Source organism: Myotis yumanensis, unplaced genomic scaffold (assembly GCF_028538775.1).
Source record: "Myotis yumanensis isolate MYYU_CA2020_CCGP unplaced genomic scaffold, mMyoYum1.0.hap1 SCAF_11, whole genome shotgun sequence".
NCBI classification, from domain to species: Eukaryota; Metazoa; Chordata; class Mammalia; order Chiroptera; family Vespertilionidae; genus Myotis; species Myotis yumanensis.
This window is the reverse complement of record NW_027223762.1, coordinates 35769162-35791523: the sequence shown is the minus strand read 5'-3', so window position 1 is coordinate 35791523 and position 22362 is coordinate 35769162. Positions and strand designations below refer to the sequence as shown.

General features: G+C 37.1%; 1 protein-coding gene across 8 annotated transcripts in view; it reads right to left on the bottom strand.

Annotated features, from left to right (window-relative positions):
* Window positions 1-22362, bottom strand: part of EHBP1 (EH domain binding protein 1) — a 310727-nt gene that overhangs the window by 117426 nt on the left and 170939 nt on the right. For all 8 annotated transcript variants that reach the window (XM_070429315.1, XM_070429313.1, XM_070429318.1 and 5 more), the window contains 3 exons: window positions 9857-10035; window positions 8937-8985; window positions 4037-4939 (listed from right to left, as the gene is read on the bottom strand). In XM_070429315.1, the coding sequence (XP_070285416.1) occupies window positions 4037-4939; window positions 8937-8985; window positions 9857-10035 (1131 nt within the window). The remainder of the gene's footprint in view (window positions 1-4036; window positions 4940-8936; window positions 8986-9856; window positions 10036-22362) is intronic.

Sequence of the window (22362 nt, the reverse complement as noted above, 5' to 3'; positions counted from 1 at the left end):
TCGATCAGCTGCCTCCCGCACACCTCCCACTGGGGATGTGCCCGCAACCCAGGCACATGCCCCTGACCGGAACCGAACCCGGGACCCCTCAGTCCGCAGGCCGACGCTCTATCCACTGAGCCAAACCGGCTTCGGCCCCATTTTCCATATATAAAATAGGATTCAATCACTTACCTCCTTAGTTGTAAATTTAAGAAATGTGTAAGATATACAATGGTAATCACATGTATGAGCACTCAAATGTGCAACATTATGACTTTGTCAAGTCTCTGTAGTCATACTACATTATCAAATTTCCTCTAATCTAATACCATTATTAGATTCACCATTATTTTATGAACTACTAAGAAAGAACACTGTCAATTAAACTATAACATACTATCTATTATAAGTAACATCTTGATTTCAGAGAATTATAAAAAGATGCATATCTTAAAACTGATGAAACACAGTACAAAAAAGAAAAAGAAAAACATTTTTAGGTGTTCAGAATTTAGCTGCTATATAGGTCGACGCTCAACCACTGAGCCACGCTGGCCGGGCTCTCTTTTAGCTGCTATATAAAACACACACACACCAAACCCCAAAACACCATCTCTGAAAAGTTAAAGAACAACAAAAACAAAATCTATGAAGCATCAACATTCATATTACAACTATTTAGTGCCAGGCAATACTTTTGCCAAGATAATTTAAATTTATCCTAAATAAAATTTTGACCAATGAACTAATGGCCAATAAACAAACATATATAGAGTTGTAAATAGTTGCTACTTCTATCATCCTATGGATTTACTGTACATGACTTCAGTCATCTGAATAAAATCACAGCATGATAGAACTTTATGGCTAAAAGGGCTCTCAGAGATAATTTCATTTTACATATATGGAAAATAAGATTTACAGAATTTAAATGGCTAGTTAACATGTTACTAGCATGTTAATCATTGGCAATGAGAAAATGAGAATCCAGGTTTAGTGATTCTCAGTCCCGAGTAATTTAAAATTCTAAACATTAATTAATTTCCATATTTAACTAAACATATTTACCTTAACAATCAAAATTAAAGCTCTGGCCGGATGGCTCAGTTGGTTGGAGCGTTATCCCATGCACCAAAAGGTTGCAGGTTTGATTCCGGGTCAGGGCACATATCTAAGTTTTGGGTTCAATCCCCCATTGGGGTGTGTACAGGAGGCAACCAATCAGTGTTTCTCTCTCACACCGGTGCTCTTCTCTCTCTCTCTCTCTCTCTCTCTCTCTCTCTCCCCCCTTCCCTCCCTCCCTCCAAAAATCAATAAACATATCCTTGGGTGAGGATAAAAAAAAAAAAAATCAGGAGTAAAAGAAAAACCTATATTCGATATTAGAACTTAGGTTCACCGAATTCTGCAATTGTCAATCACTTGATGTCTGTTGATTATCTACTATGTATGGACATTATGATGTCCTGAAGGCTCTTTTGTCCTGAAAGTTCGTGTACTTAAAACCTTTGATTTGAAAATTTTTATTAGAACAGGGCTTGCTTTGTTAGCTACTACTATATTTCTTTGATCCTAAGAGGCACATTTTTCCTTAACACCTCTGAAAAGTTAAAATGGATGGCATCTCTGCTATACAAGTGGTAGTTAAGATAACAGTCATTAATGCCTACATATGTATCTATCTGATATTTTTGGTGATATGACTGCAATTCCTTGATGTTTCAGTTAACAACTACTTCAGAGAATGGAAATTAACTCCAGGTTATTATCTAAAAATCTTTTGTTGGGGCCTTCCAATAAGATCAAGAAAGTGCTATTATCAATGAGTATTACTGAAAAGAAAAATCTAGAGACAACTGTGGAGAAATGCTGTAATTCAGAGGTTTTCAAACTTTTGGTTTCATAATCCCTATATATGCTTAAAAATTATAGAGAATCCCAAAAAGCTTTTGCTTATGTAGGTTATACCTACTGATATTTGTCATTTAAAAAATTAAAACGAAGAAATTTTAAAAATAGTTGCTGATTTATTCCTTTAGAAACAGCTATAATAAACCCATTAGATGTTATTCTAATAAAATCTATACATAAAAAAGCCCAGTGACTGTAATGGCGGAACGAACAGAATGACTGGTGGCTATGATGCACACTGCGGCAGCCAATCAGCCTGATCTGGGCCCCCATCAACCCCCGACCCCCTGGCTGGCCCAGCCCCACATTGGCCCCCAACACCCCAATCGGGGGTGGGGCCAGCCCGCATTGGGGCGGGTGGCCAGACTCCACCCATGCACGAATTCATGCACCGGGCTGCTAGTAGTCTAATAAAAATTACTTCAAAAAATGAGAATGCCATTATATTTTTATATTTTCTATTATATACTTCTATATTTGATTTGTTGAGATATCACAAATTATGTAGTCTCCAGAAAATATCACTGTACACTGTGAGAGAATGAAAGTGAAAAAGGTAAATAATGTTCTAGTATTATTGTGAAAATAGTTTCAACTTTGGGGCTCTCTGAAAGAATCTTGGAGAGTATCAGTGGTCACTGATCATACTTTTGAGAAACACTGCTATAATGTAATACTTCTGAAGGCACAGAGGATAACACTGCAGGAAAACAGGAATGCCCAAAGCTTTATATCAAAAAATGATTCAGAAGAGCTGGATTCTAAATTCTAATTCTAAATTTATTATACCTTAATTTATTTTGCTTAAAATTTCCTTTTTATATATATGTGTTATCTGATTAAGAAAAGTTATATGCCTAAATAAATCTAAAAGAACTTTCAACAGGTATAAAATAAAAATTCTATGTGATAAGAAAAACATGTATCATAGTTTATTGGCAGTGTTTTTCTTTTTTGTGGTTAATAAAATAATGATATATATTATAATTGATGGTATTATAGATTCAATTAAATACAGTCAATATCGAAAGGTCAAATCTGTATCATTATTTTCTCATGAGGAGAAGTTGGATGCCACTGGAATTTTTATCTACAAGTAATGATGGGATTGAAAAGATCAATTATAATGCAACTGAAACATTTGAAGAAAATGCTTTAAATGGTAAATATTTAACTTGTCTTTATACATTTCAGAATGATATTGTTACTAAATGAAATACTGAAACATCTTTTAATTATTCTTACAGTAAGATATTCTGCTTTAATAGGTTAATAATACTTTGATTTGAAAGTTGATATTTGGCCCTGGACAGGTAGCTCAGCCGGTTAGAGCGTTGTCCTGATATGCCAAGGTGGGTTCGCTATCTGATCAGGGCACCTACAAGAAGCAACCAATGAATACATAAATAAGTGGAACAACAAATTGATGTTTCTCTCTCTCTCTCAAATGAATGAATAAATATGAAAAAAGATAAGTTGACAGACTTGGCTGGTGTGGCTCAGTTGGTTGAGCGTTGTTCCATACACTCTGAGTGGTCATTGATTGATTCCCCGTCAGGGCACAAGCCTGGGTTGCAGCTCCATCCCCAATTGGGGGCTTGCAGGAGGCAGGGATCAATGTTTCTTTCTCTCCCTCTCTCTTTCTCTGTCTCTAAAAGCAATAAAACCATATTTAAAAAGAAAAGAGAGGATGACATTATTTATCCTTCAATGTTGAAATTGGAATTTATTTTTAGGCTTAAAATATTGTATCATAAATTTTAAATGAAGAGCAGGTATATTTCAGTTTTTTTATATAATGGGAATTACACTTCACCTTTAATCATTTTTTTATATTTTATTGATTTTTTATAGAGAGGAAGGGAGAGGGGTAGAGAGTTAGAAACATTGATGAGAGAGAAACATCGATCAGCTGCCTCCTGCACACCCCCCCACTGGGGATGTGCCCACAACCAAGGTACATGCCCTTGACTGGAATCAAACCTGGGGCCCTTGTGTCTGCAGGCTGGCGCTCTATCCACTGAGCCAAACCAGTAAGGGCCACCTTTAATCATTTTTAACATTTTAAAGTATTTTATGAATACAAAAAGAAAAAAAAAGAATAACTATTAACTAAATATATGTATTCATCATTCCAACTCACCTGGACTGTTTTTGCAGAATGATGTGAATGATTTAAAGTGGTTCTATCTGCATCTGGATCAGACTCTGTCTGCCTCAGGGAAGTATGCTTTTTCTTCGCAAGATCTGCATCTCTATTGTATGAGGATCCAAGTTTAGATGTGGGAGATAAACTTGTTTTTTTGATAGGTGATTCAGGATCTGATCGGCATTCTAAGGGTCTAGAATTCTCTAATTTTTCTTGCTCCAAGTTACTACTGATGTCCAGAGTCTGAAGCTTTGGCTCGCCTGTCACCTCACAAATAAAGGGTGGAGACACATCCTTCTTTTTATCACAAACATATAAATCACTTAATTCTAAAGTCTCAGCTTTCAATAGTCTCTTCTTGCCTAACAAAACTTGCGCGTGAGTTGAATCCGTACTGTAACATATTCCTGGGTCATCGGAACCTGAAGTCCTTCCAGAGCTCTGTTGGGACTTTTGGGGTTCTGTGTCACTTTTAGTCCTGCGACAGTAAGGGGAGGCTGTGCTTGGACTAAGATGATCATCAGGAGTCTGATGTTCACTTTCTGACTCTCCAACCCCACTATCATTTACAAATACAGAGTCGTCCTGTGATAAGAAGTCTACGGCTGTGCTGGTAGGCTGCTGCAGTTCAGGTTCCTGTTTCAGATCACTAAGTTCTGCATAGAATTTTTCTTGATCAACAGAACTGTTTGTATCTGTTTCATAGTTTCCAACTTTATATGTGCTTTTACTGCTGTTTTCCTCTATCTGAACAACATTTAGTTCTTGGCCACTGAAATGTGCCCTTATTTGATAGAGATAAGTCATAACAGTCAGTTTGTCAGGAATTGCTAATAAGACCATGTCAGAAGGTTCCAATAACCGGGAAATTCCTATGCTGGCAAATCCATCATATGCCTTCAAAGGAAGGAAAAACAAAAGATATATTGAACAGTTCAGATATTCCATACATTTTAAAAACAGCAAAAAAAAAAAAACCACCCCCAAACAAACAAACAAAAAACAACGAATGTTAATTAAACTTAATGTGGGGAATGTTTCACAGTGATTCAAATATTGAAACATGTTGTACACCTGAAACTAATATAATGTTATATGTAAATTAAATATCAAAATTAAGTTTAAAAAATGAATAAAATTAAGTTACCATAAAAAAACAAGCAGCAAAATTTTAGTGGATTTTTGTTGTTGGAGGGTAAATGACATCTACATGAGCAAAACAAAATTCTAAGTCATAAATTTGTAAAAGTGGGGTAGATCCCAGAGAAATTTCCTTAATATCAAATGGAATGTTCTTTTCCAATAAAGAAAATAAGCAAAAAAAGAGAGTTAAAACAAACAAAAAAAACCTTAGAATTTATTTTTTAAGGTAAGGAATTAAGTTATAAGACATAGTTCATTTGGACTTTATCATTCCTATCAAACTCTCTTTTCCATGGTCATGTAACTGAAGTGACTTATGAAGAATAAATACAGCTGGATACTCCAAAAGAACTAACTCCTAGATTACCTAGTATAAAATACAAGTCTACAAACATAGCAACTTTTTAAATGCCCAATTGAAATTGATTTTCATAATTAAAAGAGGGACTTAATTTCACTTCATCCATTTTGGAAAGAATAAAATGTTTTGAGTAGCTGAAGATGTGAGGCTGCACTGTATTATTTTTGTTAGCCTTTAAGTGACTGTGGCATTTCAGGTTTTTCTAGTTTTGAAGAATCAAAGCTGTTTCTCAATTTACAATTAATTATTAGTATCCTGACCTAACCCTTGAAAACAGCATTGCGTTGCTAGGAAGCATTAATAATATGGTTTAAGGTTTAGACATATTCTTAGAGAAAGTGAAGATCCTTTAGTTATATTCTTACTTTGGGATATAAAATACCTATCTTTGTAACAACCAAGATGTAGGATCATAACTCAAAGTTTTTCTTAAAAAAAAAACACAACACATTAGGAAATCAGGTAACAGTTAAGAAGAAATCAGTCTTTTGCACTTACGTGTTAAAGTGCATCACTACCTTTGAACTTAGTCCTTGTCTTTTTTGTATTCTTCCAGTAGTTTAATAAATGTTATGGAATACGTTAGAAAGAAAAGGAAAAGGAAACTGCGATATTAAAACCACTTCAATTTTCATAGCCCTATATTTCATAATATAGGTACCTCAAAATATTTACTTGAGAGAATGTCTCAGTTGGTGTGCATGTTTAGGCCTGTTTGTTACTTTACATGTTTTAGGAAAATTAAAGTCATTTTCCTCCTTATGTGTCTTGACAACTAGATTAACAGGCATCAATTGCAGACCATCAGGAAAAGCACCACAAGCATTTCCCAATTATCTAAAACACTGACATATTGGTTAAGATCAGATGTCACAGGTAAATACCTTTTTTATTCAGCACTTTTTACAGACCTGGGAAAATGATTAGCTTCCTTGTGGGGAATCTCCTGCTGGTGTTCTGCTTCATGTAGCAGTTCATTTTATGCACACTAATTGCACTAAAGAAAAAACATTTAAAGACAAACTAGGTTTCTTATAAGCGAGGTCAAGACTTTTAAAGGAATTTTCCCATAGGTTAACCTCTTCTGCTATGATCAAACCACCTACTATCTTTTTAGCTATTAGTGTGGGGAGAAAAAAGAGGTATTTGAGAGAAAATTGTTTTATTCGGTCCTAGATATTACTTAATTGGTAAGGAGGAATCATTGCTAGTTATGTTATACATCTGTATGGAACTTAAAACATAGGCATTGTTTCTCCTGCTGCTTTAAGTTCAATCAAGGGCAGATGGGGTTATCAGGAAGAACTGTGTGAAGCCGGAAATAAATCTGCAGGTAGCAACTGATACTCAATGTAGATATTAGGTAAGAAGTTGCAAAGTGATGAAAAGAAAAGACTGTATAACAACTATTTGAATCGTGCAATGAATAGGATCATCAAAATTAAAATCCTTTCAAGACATGATTATCTGCCCTGAAAGATCTAATTGAGAAAAAATTTAACAGGATATTCTCCTTTATGTCATAATGTGTAAATCCAAGGTATGCTCATCATTATTAAGTTCCTGAAAAAAATAATGTAAAGAAGAGTGGCTTAAGCCTTAATGAGTTCGCATACTCTTAAATATTATTTAAATAAAAAACGTTTTCTTTTCAAAATTTTAAACAGTAACCCGAAAGCTTCACTTAATAAAAATAATGATTTACAATGCTTCTATCTGCATTTAAATTAGCTTAATATTTTATTCAAATGCAAAAATGCAAGTAAAGAACTGTCATATCTAAAGATATAATTTAATCGATGAAAAACAAGTTCTCTAAAATTATATAATAGATATAAGCTCTCTAAAATTATACAGAAAATATTTTATGAGAATGACTTACTTTGCAGCATGCCCACCATAAAGGTGATTTCTATAAAGAAAATCATATTGTTTTTTTAAGATTAGATTTTCTTGGGTAACATATTTCAATTAAAAATGGACAGTTTTTAAATGTATTTCCTTATGGCCAGCATAATAACAATACATTTGCAAATAAATAAGAATTTTTTAACAGTAATACAAATTTTTGGTATTAGAGAGCAATAAAAGTAAAAAAAATATTTTGACTTAGTTAATTGAACTTCTATCAAAGTCTCCTTTATAGACATTTTATTACTCGTGGTTTTAATAATCTAAATAATTATTAATCACTTTATCCCATGAATTCTTTTGGCAATGAATCCCTTCACAGAATAATGTATTACATGTATAAGATACATAGGATTACAAAAGAAGCCAATTATATTAAAAAATAAAACTATGAAAATATTAGCAAAACTCAGTTTGAGAAACTAATATATGTGCTTTTATAAATGCATTAACTACTGTAATTTTGAAGAAGTGATGAGCTTAAAAGGTATTGGTAGATATTTACAGCTGTACAGTGACATGAAAATATCTGAAATTCTAAAGGTGATAAAGTCTCAGTCATGGCTGATCCTACAGTAGATTGTTGCCTAAATTTATAATTGAAGGAAATGCTAACTTTTAGTTAAAAATTTGAGGAAAATATATTTTTCCCACCAGCCATGTTCAAAGATGCCCTGAGTTCTGTCCATAGCCCCAGGTTAGGAACTCCGGTTCTGAGACAATACATTTCATTAACTTAGCAGTTGAAGAATTCAATTAAGCACAACCCCTACCTCCCTAAAACAACAACACTGAGTACTACTGTGTGTTGAGTTAGATGATTCCCTGTTTTTTCATTTCAAGGTGCACAGACTGTAATATTGTGCTATTGAGGGAAGTTGTTAAGTCAGCCTACTGCCATACTCAGCTGGCCCTGGAAGGCTCCAGCAATTCAGCCCTTGCACAACTACCTTGAAGGCTGAAAGAATCGATATCCCCAGATACCAATTGGGAAGCTCTGACCTCAGTATATTAATTAATCATGTGGGGGAAAAATTGCAGTTTACCAGAAAATAAAAAAAGAAACCAATGTTCATATCATTTTGTTTCTAGGAACACAGGCATTCTTTTTTGGCTTTAGGTTCCTGACCTCATCCGCTCCCAACAGATTTTTCTAAACTCATAATAATTTATGGCACAACCACTATGGGTGCACTTTTTAAAAGCTAAATTCTGAATAAAAGCAATATGGTTTAACAAATATTTAACTGGTAATGAAGTTCATACACATAGTATAATCTGATACCAGACTGGCACTCGTGATCTTTAAAGGCCATAACAAACTAGAATAAGCCATGCATCCTATTTGAACTGCAGGAAGGGGACTACCTTCCGAGAGCTGCAGTTAGGACCTTGCAAACAATCTCACTTCCACCAAATTAATAAAAGCCTACAGAGAAGCCAAAACTACAACTTTTTTTTTTTCTTGGCAATTCTTACCTTTTTGTTGTTCTCTTTAATATCTTGAGGATTCAGAGACTTGTAGTCACTGAGGGAGAAAATGGCACAGTAGGATATATACAGTATTTTACAAAACAGCTATTTTTAAAACAAACTGAATCTAAAAATTTGACACTCAATAATACCCAAGAGTAACTAGCAACTTCACAGCAATTCAATCAACAAAACTAATTATGTGGGAAATGAACAAAAATAAATAAACAAACAAACAAACAAAAACAGTGATTACATGTTTCATTGCCTGAAGCTTTCCATAAGAGAAGTTAAGGCAGGGAACCAGAGACTAGCCTTGACAACCAAACAAACCATGAGGCAATACCTTGTCAATGTACAAAGAGCTACAGGCTTCTTTGTGTGATATAATTTTAACACTAACCCAATTTCTTTTTTCATCTACTTCTCTTTCTAAATTTTTAAAAAAATCTTTATTGTTGAAACACTAACCCAACTTTTATAATCATTTAAAGTAAGTTCTTTGTATGAGATTAAGAAGAAAAATAATTTAAAAAAAAAACAGATTTTTTAGGTATCAAGAAGGAAGGACTTATTTTTCTGGCATGCATTTCTTTCTTTTGTAAACAATTTATTTTTATTAATTTCAGAGAGGATGGGAGAGGGAGAGACAGAAACATCAATGATGGGAGAGAATCATTGTTTTGCTACTTCCTGCACGCCCCCTACTCGGGATCCTTAACTGGGATCCTTCAGTCTACAGGCTGACACTCTACTATGCCAAACCAGCTAGGGTGGCATGCATTTCTTTCAAAAAGAAGAGGTGTAGGTAATAAAAAAGAAATACAAAGTCAAGTATTTCAGGACACATGTTAAAATTATTTTATTTTTTTAAAGCTATCTTTTATTTACAAAATATTTATAGGGAATGAAAAATTTTTACTTACATTAAATCCGGTCTAAAGTGGTGTAATATTGCACAAAAAGATAAACCATTTCTCCATGATGTAGTAAAATTTGTGATTTTTACTCCCCGATAGTTTTTCGTAACTTCTTTGCACCATACAAGCAATGACTGACTAGCATTTGGCTTTCGCCCCAAAACAGGACTTGGTATAGGACTTGGCTAGAAAAAAGAAAAAGATTATAATAGAAAATTAATATTAAATGACCTTTCTAGATCATTTGAACCCTTCGATGTAAGTTTAGGTCCTTCAAAACTGTCAATTCAAGGCAACTGTAACCCCCAAGAAAGAAACATGAATTATAAGTTGTTATCCTATGGCATTCACCTGGCAAAGATGTAGGTATGCAAGATTAGTGGAAACACTGTATTAAAATATTTCAACATTTCAGGATGAATATACGTATAACTTGCACACCCTAAAAAAAATTTGCCCACATGCAATCATGTACAAATATAGTTCCTTTTTTTGACTAAAGAATAATGTATTTGGAAGTCTAACTGTGACACAAATTGTTAGTAATGGAGAGATCAACACATAGTAATCATATTCAATGTAGATAGCATAATGATAATCATAATCAAATGTACTTCTTACATAAATTTAAAGATGGCAAAACGAATTTAGAGTTATTATCAATAGTCAGGTGTTGGTAACACAACAATATGTAATTTGGATTTGCTCAAAATATCTTCTAATTATCAGTTATAACTACTTTTAAATATTAAGTCACTTAGGAGTACATGTTTGTATGCGTGTGTTTTAGATCTGAAGCATATACTTGGCTTTTCCTTGTTCATATACTTAAAACAACGATGACAGCAAACTAAGACCATAAAATAAGATTTTTACCCTAAACTCTAATTATTCTTAAAACAATGCCATTTTATTTTACTGTGTAACAACCACATTTTGTGATGGTAACTGTAGAGACTGATACAATTGAAAACTTAAAAAGAAGACTACTAAATGTTTCTGGACTTTAAATCTTGCTATCAGTTAAGAGTATTGGCTATAGACATAATATAGAGGCCCTCTAAAACAAGGTGAAAGGAGAATAATTATTTATCCCTAATATCATTTAAGTTTAACAAGCAAATTATTCTTGCCACGCAGCTTGTTTAAAAAAGACCAATGATGCCCCCACTTGACAAAAGCATGCTAGTGCTAGACAATTAAAATTATCAGCCCCACATAACCATGATTTATGCATTCACTCTTCCTGTGGAAGACTACTAAAGAACACCAAGGATATAATTTCTTACTTTTTTATTAACTGTCAGATAAACAGATTATGTAAAAAAACAAAGAATCTATTGAAGTTTTGTTCTCTAAATAGTCTATACAAAGTCAATGCTGAATAATTCACAGGTCATAAAAGACAAATTTTTATTAATTCTATTCAATATGAATAAGTAGGTAAAATGGAATTCCCAATATAGTAAAATATTAACCTTAAAATAAATAATAGCTCTCTTAACTACCAATCTAACATGTATAAAAATTAACTATGAAATCTTTTCACCTAATGGTGTCTTTTCACTGTGACTTTCAAATCCCTCTTAACTTGAAAATAGAGTGGCAAGCAGTCTATGATTGAGCTAGGAGATCGATAAACTGGACATAACCACATTTTTTCTTAGATTTTCTACTATTTAAAGGATTGTTTTTATTGAAATAATTTTTGTAATCCAGCACTTTCTCTTCTGGATACATACCTGAAAAATCTGATAACACTAATTCATATACATATAAATACCCCTATGTTCATTGCAGCATTATTTATAATAGTCAAGATATGGAAACAACCTAAGTGTCCCTCCACAGATGATTTGATAAATATGCAGAATACTATTTAGCCATAAAAGAAGATGAAATATTGCCATTCAGGACAACATGGATGGATCTTGAAAGTATTATGCTAGGTGAAATAAGTCAGATAGAAAAGAACAAAAACTGCATGATCTACACTAATAAAAGAGAAACATGGTAATTGGCGTACGACCGCTACCCTTCCCATTGGCTAATCAGCGTATCCTTATGCAAATTAACTGTCAGCCAAGATGGCGGCCGGCAGCCATGCACTGAAGTGAGCAGGGAGACTTGCTTCCTCCAGGAACTGCAGACTCCAACGTTCCCCGCCTCACTTGCCGGCCTCTCAACTGCAACTCTAAGCAACTATTACTATGTTGCAAATAAGAAGCTAAACAAATAAGAAGCTTTCAGTCAGCCCCGGACCGCAACATTGTATCCATGTTTTCAGCAGCGAGGCCTCAGAGCTAAAGCTGGCCCAGAATAAAAAAAAAAAAAGAAAACAAGGAGCAGTTGGGAGCTTTTAGTCAACTGCCAGCGGGAAAACAGCCCTCAGCCCCTCAGCCAGCCTGGCCAGGCACCCCAGTGGGGACCCCCACCCTGATCCAGGACACCCTTCAGGGCAAACCAGCCAGCCCCCACCCATGCACCAGGCCTCTATTCTATATAGTAAAAGGGTAATATGCCTCCCGGCACCGGGATCAGCGTGACAGGGGGCAGCGCCCAAACCTCCTGATCAGCCCTGCTCTGTGCCTGATGGGGGGGAGCTCCCCAATCCCCCGATTGCCCTGCGGCTCTGTGTGTGACAGGGTGCAGTGCACCAACCCCCTGATCGGACCTGCTCTGTGTGTGACAGGGTGAGGCGCCCCAACCCCCCACCCCCACGGGCCCTGCTCTGTGTGTGACAGGGTAGAACCATAACCTCTCCATCGGCCCTGCCCTGAGTGTGACAGTGGTGGCGCCCCAATCCCCTGATCGGCCCTGTTCTGTGGGTAATAGAGGGTGGCGCCCCAATCCCCCTCCACGGGCCTTGCTCTGTGTGTGACAGGGTAGAGCCATAACCTCCCCATTGGCCCTGCCCTGAGTGTGACAGGGTGCATCGCCCCAACCCCTCGATCCGCCCTGCTCTGTGTGTGACAGGGGGCGGTGTCCCAGCTCCCCTATCGGCCCTACTCTGTGAGTGACAGCGAGGAGCTCCTCAACCCCCTGATGGGCCCTGCTCTGTGAGTGACAGGGGGCAGCGCCCCAACCCCCTGATTGACCCTGCTCTGTGAGTGACAGGGGGCAGCGCCCCAACCCCCTGATCGGCCCTGCTCTGTGCGTGACAGGGGGTGGCGCCGCAACCTCCCCATTGACCCTGCCTTGAGTGTAACAGGGGGTGGTGCCCCAACCCCCCGATCAGTCTATCCTGAGCGTGACTGAGGGTGGCATTGCAACCTCCCGATCCGCCCTGCTCTGTGCATGACGGGGCGGCGCCCCAACTCCCCAATCGGCCCTGCTCTGAGCCTGACCAGGGGCTGCACCTAGGGATTGGGCCTGCCCTCTGCCACCCAGGAGCAGGCCTAAGCCAGCAGGTCGTTATCTCCCGAGGGGTCCCAGACTGTGAGAGGGCACAGGCCGGGATGGGGGACCCCCCCCCCCCCAAGTGCACAAATTTTTGTGCACCGGGCCTCTAGTGTGGAATATAAAACAAAAAATAACAAATGAAATTACAAACTAATAGATATAGACAACAGAATGGTGGTTACCGTAGGGAAGTAGGTGGAGGGAGGACAAACTGGGTAAAGGAGATCAGATATGTGGTAATGGAAGGAAACTAGACTTTGGATGGTGAGCACACAATAGAGTATAATGTACCAAATTATAATGTCATACACCTGAAATTTATATGATGTTATTAACCAGTGTTATGTCAATAAATTTAATTTTTAAAAACAGAATAAAATATTTTTCTGTATCGAATTATTGTTTTAAAGCATTGATTTATTCCAAGTATGGGTAGCATGTAGATGGGCCACTAACCTGCAACTATCATTACACTGATTCATTCTAATCATCAGTAGCATGTACATAAGTAATGTACATATGTCATCATCATATTACAATCTAGCAGTGGTTCTCAACCTTCTGGCCCTTTAAATACAGTTCCTCATGTTGTGACCCAACCATAAAATTATTTCGTTGCTACTTCATAACTGTAATGTTGCTACTGTTATGAATCGTAATGTAAATATCTGATATGCAGGATGGTCTTAGGCAACCCTTGTGAAAGGGTCGTTCGGCTGCCAAAGGGGTCGTGACCCACAGGTTAAGAACGGCTGAGAGTGTTTTTCTGTACTTAAAAATTAATGAAAACATACCATGTCATTATGATTTGGAATATATCCTGTTTCTAAGAAAGGCTCAATATGAAAAGACTGAAAGAACTAAACTAAACTTTGGACTTACCCTAATACCAAACCCTTATATTAAAACATCTCACAATAAAAATAAGTCATATGTATTGAAGAAACTTTGATGAAATCACAAGCACTAGAAATTGTAGAAAATTGAAGTACAGCCATTTTTCAATGAAGTCATCTACTTCACAACTACTGACCTTTCATCTTATATTTTGCATACCATGCTGCTGTAAAAAAGAAGGAACTCTTACTATTTGCAACGGCATGGATGGAACTGGAGAGCATTATGCTAAGTGAAATAAGCCAGTCAATGAAGAAAAAATACCACATGATCTCACTCATTCATGGATAATAAAGACCATTATAAACTTATGAACAATAATAGATACAGACGCAGAGCTGCCTCAAACTGATTGTCAAACTGCAGCGGGAAGGCCAGGGAGGGTTGGGGGGCAGGAGGGAGGGGGGTAAGAGATCAACCAAAGGACTTGTATGCATGCATATAAGCATAACCAATGGACATAAGACAGTGGGGGGTAGGGGAGGCCAGGGGATTGTCAAGGGCGGGGAAAAAAAAAGGACACATATGTAATACCCTTTGTAATACTTTAAGCAATATAATAATAATAATAATAATAAAGAACTAAGCAGGTAAGTCAGTTTGAAACCTTCTTGCTATTGCTGGCTCCTGAATTTGCAGTAAATGTGGCAGGTTGTTCCACTTCTTTGTCTCAGTTCCCTCATCTATAAAATGGGGATTGTAATGGTACTCATAGTGTTGTTGTAGTGACAAGATCTACTTCTCCCTGATCCCATCCAGCATACCCCAGACATGGTCCCATCTTATTGCGTTTGCACAGATTGTTCCATTTGCCTCGATGCTCTCCTCTTAGATATCTGCATGGTTAACTCCAATGCAACCCATCTCCATTTGACCACCCTAATTAATACCACAACCCATCTCCATCACCCAAACCCAACTAGGCTCTCCTGACTCCCCTTACCTTGCTCTATTTTTTTCCCGTAGCTTATTATCTTCTTATGGTCCATACACTTTATTTTGGTTATTTCCAAAATATGCTTATTGTTAACTAGAGGCCTGGTGCACAAAATTCATACATGGGGGATGGGTCTCTCAGCCGGCCTGCAGCCTCTCCAATCCTGGACCCCTAGGGGGATGACTGGCAGCTGGACATCCCTCTCACAATCCAGGACCACTAGCTCCTAACTGCTCACCTGCCTGCCTGCCTGATTGCCCCTAACTGCTCTCCCCTGCTGGCCTGATCTCCCTAACTGCTCTCCCCTGCTGGCCTAATCGCCCCTAACTGCTCTCCCTTGCCAGCCTGATCTCCCCAACTGCTCTCCCCTGCTGGCCTGATCGCCCCTAACTGCCTCTCCCTTGGCCCCCATCGCCGTGGCTTTGTCCAGAAGGATGTCTGGAAGGACGTCTAGAAGATGTCTGGTCTAATTAGCATATTACCCTTTTATTAGTATAGATCAGGGGTGGGCAAACTTTTTGACTCAAGGGCCACAATGGGTTCTTAAACTGGACCGGAGGGCCAGAACAAAAGCATGGATGGAGTGTTTGTGTGAACTAATATAAATTCAAAGTAAACATCATTACATAAAAGGGTATGGTCTTTATTTTTTTAGTTTTATTCATTTCAAACGGGCTGGATCTGGCCCGCGGGCCGTAGTTTGCCCACGGCTGGTATAGATGCTAATTACCTGACCATCCTCATAAATAAAAGGGCTACGATAGCAGTGATTTTAGTTTTTGTTTATTAATTGATCCCAAGTGTCCAGAACAGTTCCTGGCACATAGTAGGCACTCAGTAAATACTGCTAAATCAATAAATTCATGCAAAAACACTTAGCCCAATGGATGACACATAGTAACTATTCAGTAAATGTTAACTGCAATTATTATTACTGCCACCAATGCATTATTAGCGCTTGAATTCCGATATTTGAGTGTTTTGGAAATGTTTAAAGACATTAATTTCTCCAAAATAAAGAAAAAATTCTGTAAACAAAGCTTTAACTATAAGGTGATCTTGATATTCTATGTGCAAAATGGGGCACTTGGAATTTTTGGCAATGCAACTATTTCTGGTGAGAGGAAGACATAAAAATCTGGCCATTAAGCATAGAACCAAACTTTCAAATGTTGGAACAATTCTTTAAAACTTATTTCTTGTATTTTTGCAATGACAAAATATATGAGAAGGCATCTCCATTTAACATATTGGGAAAGTAAGGCACAGATATTATAGTTGTCCTTTTTATGCACAGAGAAAGAGGAAATTTATAAAAGCTATTCTAACTATAACTTTATGATTAGAATGATCAGTCTGCTCAGTCAGATGATCCTACCAGTTCTCTCTCAATCAAGCCACTGTATAGACGAAATTTCACTGATCTCCATTTAACTGAGAACTAGTTAAATGTCAACCATGATTACAGAGCCAATTTGAAGTGGTGACAGTAGAGAAGAAATAGGACTTGAGGCCACTGTTTCACTTAACGGGTCTATGTTCTGATATAGTTCACCTTAATATATTATTTCTGTTAACACAGCATATTATATATTAAAGAAAGTAAGGTCACCTAGTTATTCTTACTAACAATAACAACAGGCTCTTTTTAAAAAAAATCAAGTCAAATAACTTATTACAAAATTTCCTACATTTTAATAGTTGCAAGAAATTTCAATTACATTTTTTTGCTCTACTCCTCTGATTATAGTTGCTTTCTCTCTCTTTTTAAAATATGTATAGATTTGAGAGAGAGAGAGAGAGAGAGAGAGAGAGAGAGAGAGAGAAAAGCCAATTGGTTGCCTCCAGTACGTACCCCAATCAGAGATGGAACCTGTAACCTAGGTATGTGCCCTGACTGGGAATCACACCCACAACCTTTTGGTGTACAGTATGATGCTCCAACCAACAGAGCCATCTGGCCAGGGCAGTTGCTTTCTCTTTTGCTGTCTCCTCTTCCTCCACTGATACAAGCACATATTCCTCTAGGTATTGCTTTAAATAGTTTTCTCTCCCCTCACTTTGAGCTGATTCACTCCCAGGATTGCAACTATCACTTCCATGCAGATGATTCCCAAATATACATTTATAGTTCAATCTATCTCAAGTTGACATTTCCAGCTGGCTGTTCTTCCTCCCATATAAAATTCAAACTCAATATGTGCAAAACCATAATTATAATCTTTCCTTACAACCTGCTTCATTTTTATTATGTTTGCAAATGATACAGCTATTGTCCCAATTGTCTAGTCTTTTAGTCTCAAAATCAGCTTTGAATTCCTTCAACTATCACTCTTATTAGTTAATTCATGAGCAATTTTGATCCTGTTGTTGAAATGTTTTTATAATCTTTCTTTTGCCTTGTGCACTGTTGGTGGGAATGCAGACTGGTGCAGCCACTGTGGAAGTTAAAAATGGAACCAACTGCCTTATGACCCAGTGATTCCACTTCGGGCAATTTATCCAAAGAAACCTGAAATACTAATTGGAAAGAATACATGCACCTCTATGTTCAATGCAACACTATTTACAATAGCTAAAGTTTGGAAGCAACCCGAGTGTTCATGGAATACTACTCAGCTGTAAAAAAGAAGGAAATCTTACCCTTTTCAACAGCATGGATGGACCTGGAGAGCTTTACGCTAGTGAAATAAGTCAGTCAGAGAAAAACAAGTACCATATGATTTCACTCATATGTGGAATCAAAAGAACAAAAAGAACTAGCAAGCAAAACAGTGACAGACTCAGAGAGCAGGCTGACAGCTGTTGGGGAGTGGGGAGTGGGGTCAGGCTGGGTGAAGGAGGGTGGAGGGATTGAGCAAAGAGAGAGCAAAAAAAGTCACGGACACAGACAACAGTGTGGTGATTTCGGGAGTGGAGGGAGGAGGGGTCAAGGGAGGTAGGTGAAAGAGGCTATAGGGGGGATAAATGGTGATGGATGGAGACTTGATTTGGGTGGTGAACACACAACATAGTGAAAAGACAATGTGTTGTAGAATTGTGCACCTGAAACCCGTGTAAGTTTGTTAACCAGTGTCACCCCAATACATTCAATAAAAAAAGAAAATGAGAAACCAGCTAAACTAAAGCATATTGCTTAAGGATTTATACTTAAAACTATGAAGCAAAGAACAAAGTGATTTCAATAAAATTATGACAGTGATTATCTCTAGGAAAGAGGAAAGAGTTTAGGATAAGGGGCACAAAAGCAGATAGCTTCTGGAGCTTTTGCAAAGATTTAACTCTTATGGTGTTTAAATAGATATTCACTTAATATAATTTGTTAAGCTGTGTATTAAGTCTTATGTACTTTTTGTATATATTTCACACTTCACATTACGTTTCACAGCAAAAGGACTTTAAGAAGAATACTGGAATAGCTGGTTTTAAAATGATGAAATAAAAATGGCGGTTCCCCAATTCAATTTAAAAATTACTTAAAGGTAACAAGGATAATGAGAAACCGAAAAGTACCTTTTTTCAGCATAAACTAGAAGATGTGTAATACTGAAAAGCAATATATGGGGACGTGTAGTAAATAAATCAACAGTTAAACTTCCCATATCAGAAGAATTGAATATAAAAAAATAGAGAATATAGAACTGAGTGTTAAAATGTTTTTAAATTAAAAAGCATAATATAAAATATGATACCAGAAATAAAACCAAACATATCTAATACTTATGTAGAATAGAGAGTAGAAATAGGCTCACATACAACAGAAGTGAGGAAAAGGATGGACTTAAGGACTTGTGTGAAAAGACTGGTGGCAATATTAACAAATGTTGCTTTTTACATTGTGTAATCAAATGTGACAACATTTAGAAGATCTTCAAGAGTTGGGAAAATCAATGTTTTACAAAGAAACAATACATGAAGTTCTAAAATTATGCATCAATAAAATATCCATTTGAAAATGCAAGACAGACCAATGCACTATTTCAGTTTCCACACTGCAAATAACTTAAACTACCATTTGTGAGTTTTGGTGTAGTATTAAAAAAAGATAACTCCAAATTATTTGAAATATCTATTAAAATTATCTTTTCTTTTTAAAATATATTTTTATTATTGATTTCAGAGAGGAACAGAGAGGGAGAGAAAGAAACATCAATGATGACAAGGAATCATTGATTAGCTGCCTCCTGCATGCCCCCCACACTGGGGATCGAGCCCACAACCTCCCTCTTAAACCAATAAAACATATATATACCCAAAGTAGTCTATGTTTTCTCCTATGTTGTCTTCTAGTTTTATAGTTTTGTGTTTTACATTTAGGTCTATGATCTATTTTGATATTAATTTTTGTGATGGTTGTAAGGTCTGTGTCTAGATTCATATTTATACATGTGAATGTCTAGCTATTACAGCACCATTTGTTCTATTGTTTTTCTATTCTCTACTTTATCTTTGCTCTAATATTTATTATTCCTTCCTCTGCTAGTTTTGAGTTTAGTTTGTTCTTTTTTAAAAAAATAAATTTTTATTGATTTCAGAGAGGAAAGGAGAAAAAGAGATAGAATCTTTGATCTGCTGCCTCCTGCACGTCCCCCACTGGGGATAGAGCCTGCAACCTTGGGGAATCGAACTGTGACCTTCTGGTTCATAGGTTGATGCTAAACCACTAAGCCACACCAGCCAGGCAAGTTTAGTTTGTTCTTTTTCTAGTTCCTTATGTTGTAATATTAGGTTGTTAAATTAGGATCTTTCTTTTGAACCCAACATATTCACACACTGCTATTCCAATATACAATTAATTCTTAACATTATTAATAAATTTTCTATTCTTGGTTTGGACTAAGTCTTTAAAACCTAATGTGTAAACCAAAGTTACAATAATACTATATTTTAGATCAATATATATATATTTTAAATTTAGTAGTCTCTTACATTGTGGAGAAAACAAAACAAAACAAACAAACAAAATATATATATATATATATATATATATATATATATAACGCAAATTTATCCGGGATGCCTTAACAGTCACGACCGGCTCCAAGCCTTAATAGTCACGACCGGTGCAGTGGACACACACAGGGCTAGGGACCTCCTCTCAGCGACCACGGTGCAGCTCGGAGCACACCCCCAGTGGACACACACAGGGGGGCCTCTGCGTGTGAGCTGCAGAGGAAACACCTTTTCTGACCGCTCACTGGCTAAGCTCCCTGTATGCCACTGGTAATATTCTTGGTAACTTGGGTAATAAGAATCCAAGAAGGTGATGTAGGGTTTTTCCACCTCACTCCTGGAGGAAAAAACAAAGGTCCGCTGCTGGAGGGGCTAAGAAATGTCATATCCTGCCCTAGCCGGTTTGGCTCAGTGGATAAAGCCTTGGCCTGTCGACCACAGGGTCCAGGTTCGATTCTGATCAAGGGCATGTACCTATGTTGCAGGCTCCTCCCTGGCCGGGGCCCAGGTCAGGGCTCATGCAGGAGGCAACCAATTGAAGTGCCACTCTCACATTGATGTTTCTTTCTGTCTTTCCCTCTCTCTTCCACACGCTCTAAAAATCAATGGAAAAATATCCTCATGTGAGGATAAAAAAAAAAAGAAATGTCATATCCTATGAAAGAGATATCTTGAAAATGCCTAAAGAAAGTTGTCATTTTTTTCATGGTGAAGGGACTGGAGTCCATGTTGATGAAAACACCTTGGTGGCTGTGGCAGCCGGCAGTGGCAGCAGCAGCAGGGTGATGGGGGTGGCGCCTTCTCCTGATCAGCCCGGTCACCTCCTGCAGAGTGAGGCCAGACTGCGGCTTCCCAAGGGGAGCCGTCAGTAGGACATCCCCTGAGGGCTCCCGGACTATGAGAGGGGGCAGGCAGGGCTGGGGGACCCCCCGCCCACCCCAGTGCATGAATTTCATGCACCGGGCCTCTAGTTGTGTTATAATAATGGTAGCTTTTGCAATTAACCATGTTTTTTATCTTTACTGAGACTTTTATTTCTTCATATGGCTTCAATTTACTATCTAATGTCCTACAGGACTTAAAACAAACTCCCTCAGCTTCTGTGTATTTGAGAATGCCTTAATTTTTCCCTCACCTTTGAAAAACAATTTTGCCAGATACAGGATTTTGTTATTGTACTTTGAATATACTGACCCACTGCCTTGTATCCTTCAAAGTATCTGATGAGAAATCTACTGTTAATCTCATTGAGGATCCTCTTGCATTTGACAAATCACTTCTCTCTTGCTGATTTCAAGATTCTCTTTGTCTTTCAACAGTTTGCTTAGAATGTGTATTGGTGTAGATCTCTTTGAGTTCTTCCTATTTGAATAGGTGATTTTCTTGGTGTTTATAATCGTATCTTTCCTCAAACTTGGGAAGTTTTCAGCCATTATTCCTTCAAATAATCACTATGCCCATTTCTCTCATCCCCTTCCAGGATTCCCATAATGTATACTAGTATATTGATCCACTTTCCCACAGGTCCCTTAGGTTCTGTTCCCTATTATTTTTCCTTCCTGTTCTTTAGATGCTATAATTTCCATTGTTCTATATTCAGGTTCACTGATTGTTCTGCTTGCTCAAACCTGCCTTTGAATCCCTCTAGTGAATTATTAATTTCAGTTTTTGTGTATTTCAGCTCTAGAATTTATTTTTGTGTCCTTTTGGGTTTTCTCTTTATTGGTATTTCCATTTTATTCATATATCTTTTTTTTCACATCTTCCTTTAATTCTTTGAGCATCTTTAAGACATTTGTTTTAAAGTATTTGCCTAGTAGGTGCAACATGTGGTCTTTCTCAGGGACAGTTTCTGTTGGTTAATTTTTTCCCTATAAGTAAGCTATACTTTCCCTTTTGGTTTTCTTGTTCAAAACTGGATATCTGAATGTAATAATGTGGTAATTGGATGTAGAATGATAACTTCCTCAGGATTTATGGGATTATTATTAGTTTGTTTGTTTAATTGTTTTAGGCCATCTCCATGGATTAGCTTGAGTATAAACTTAAGGTCTTCTCAAGTCTTTTCTGGCCCTGTGTCTTTCTCTGGCTATGTGTGGTAATTGTCTAATTTCTCCTGTGTGTGCAGTTGATTTTGAATGTACTTGTTTTTAAAGTCTGGCTCTCCAAAGAGGAAAAGAGGAAAATAAAGTAGGGGAAAGCACCAGCCCTTTAAGTCCCATAGAACATGCTTTAGTCTGAGGAAAGACCTGAAACAAAGGTGTGTGTGTGTGTGTGTGTTTATAACAACTTTTGTCAGCAGAAGCTACAATCAACAATCAGA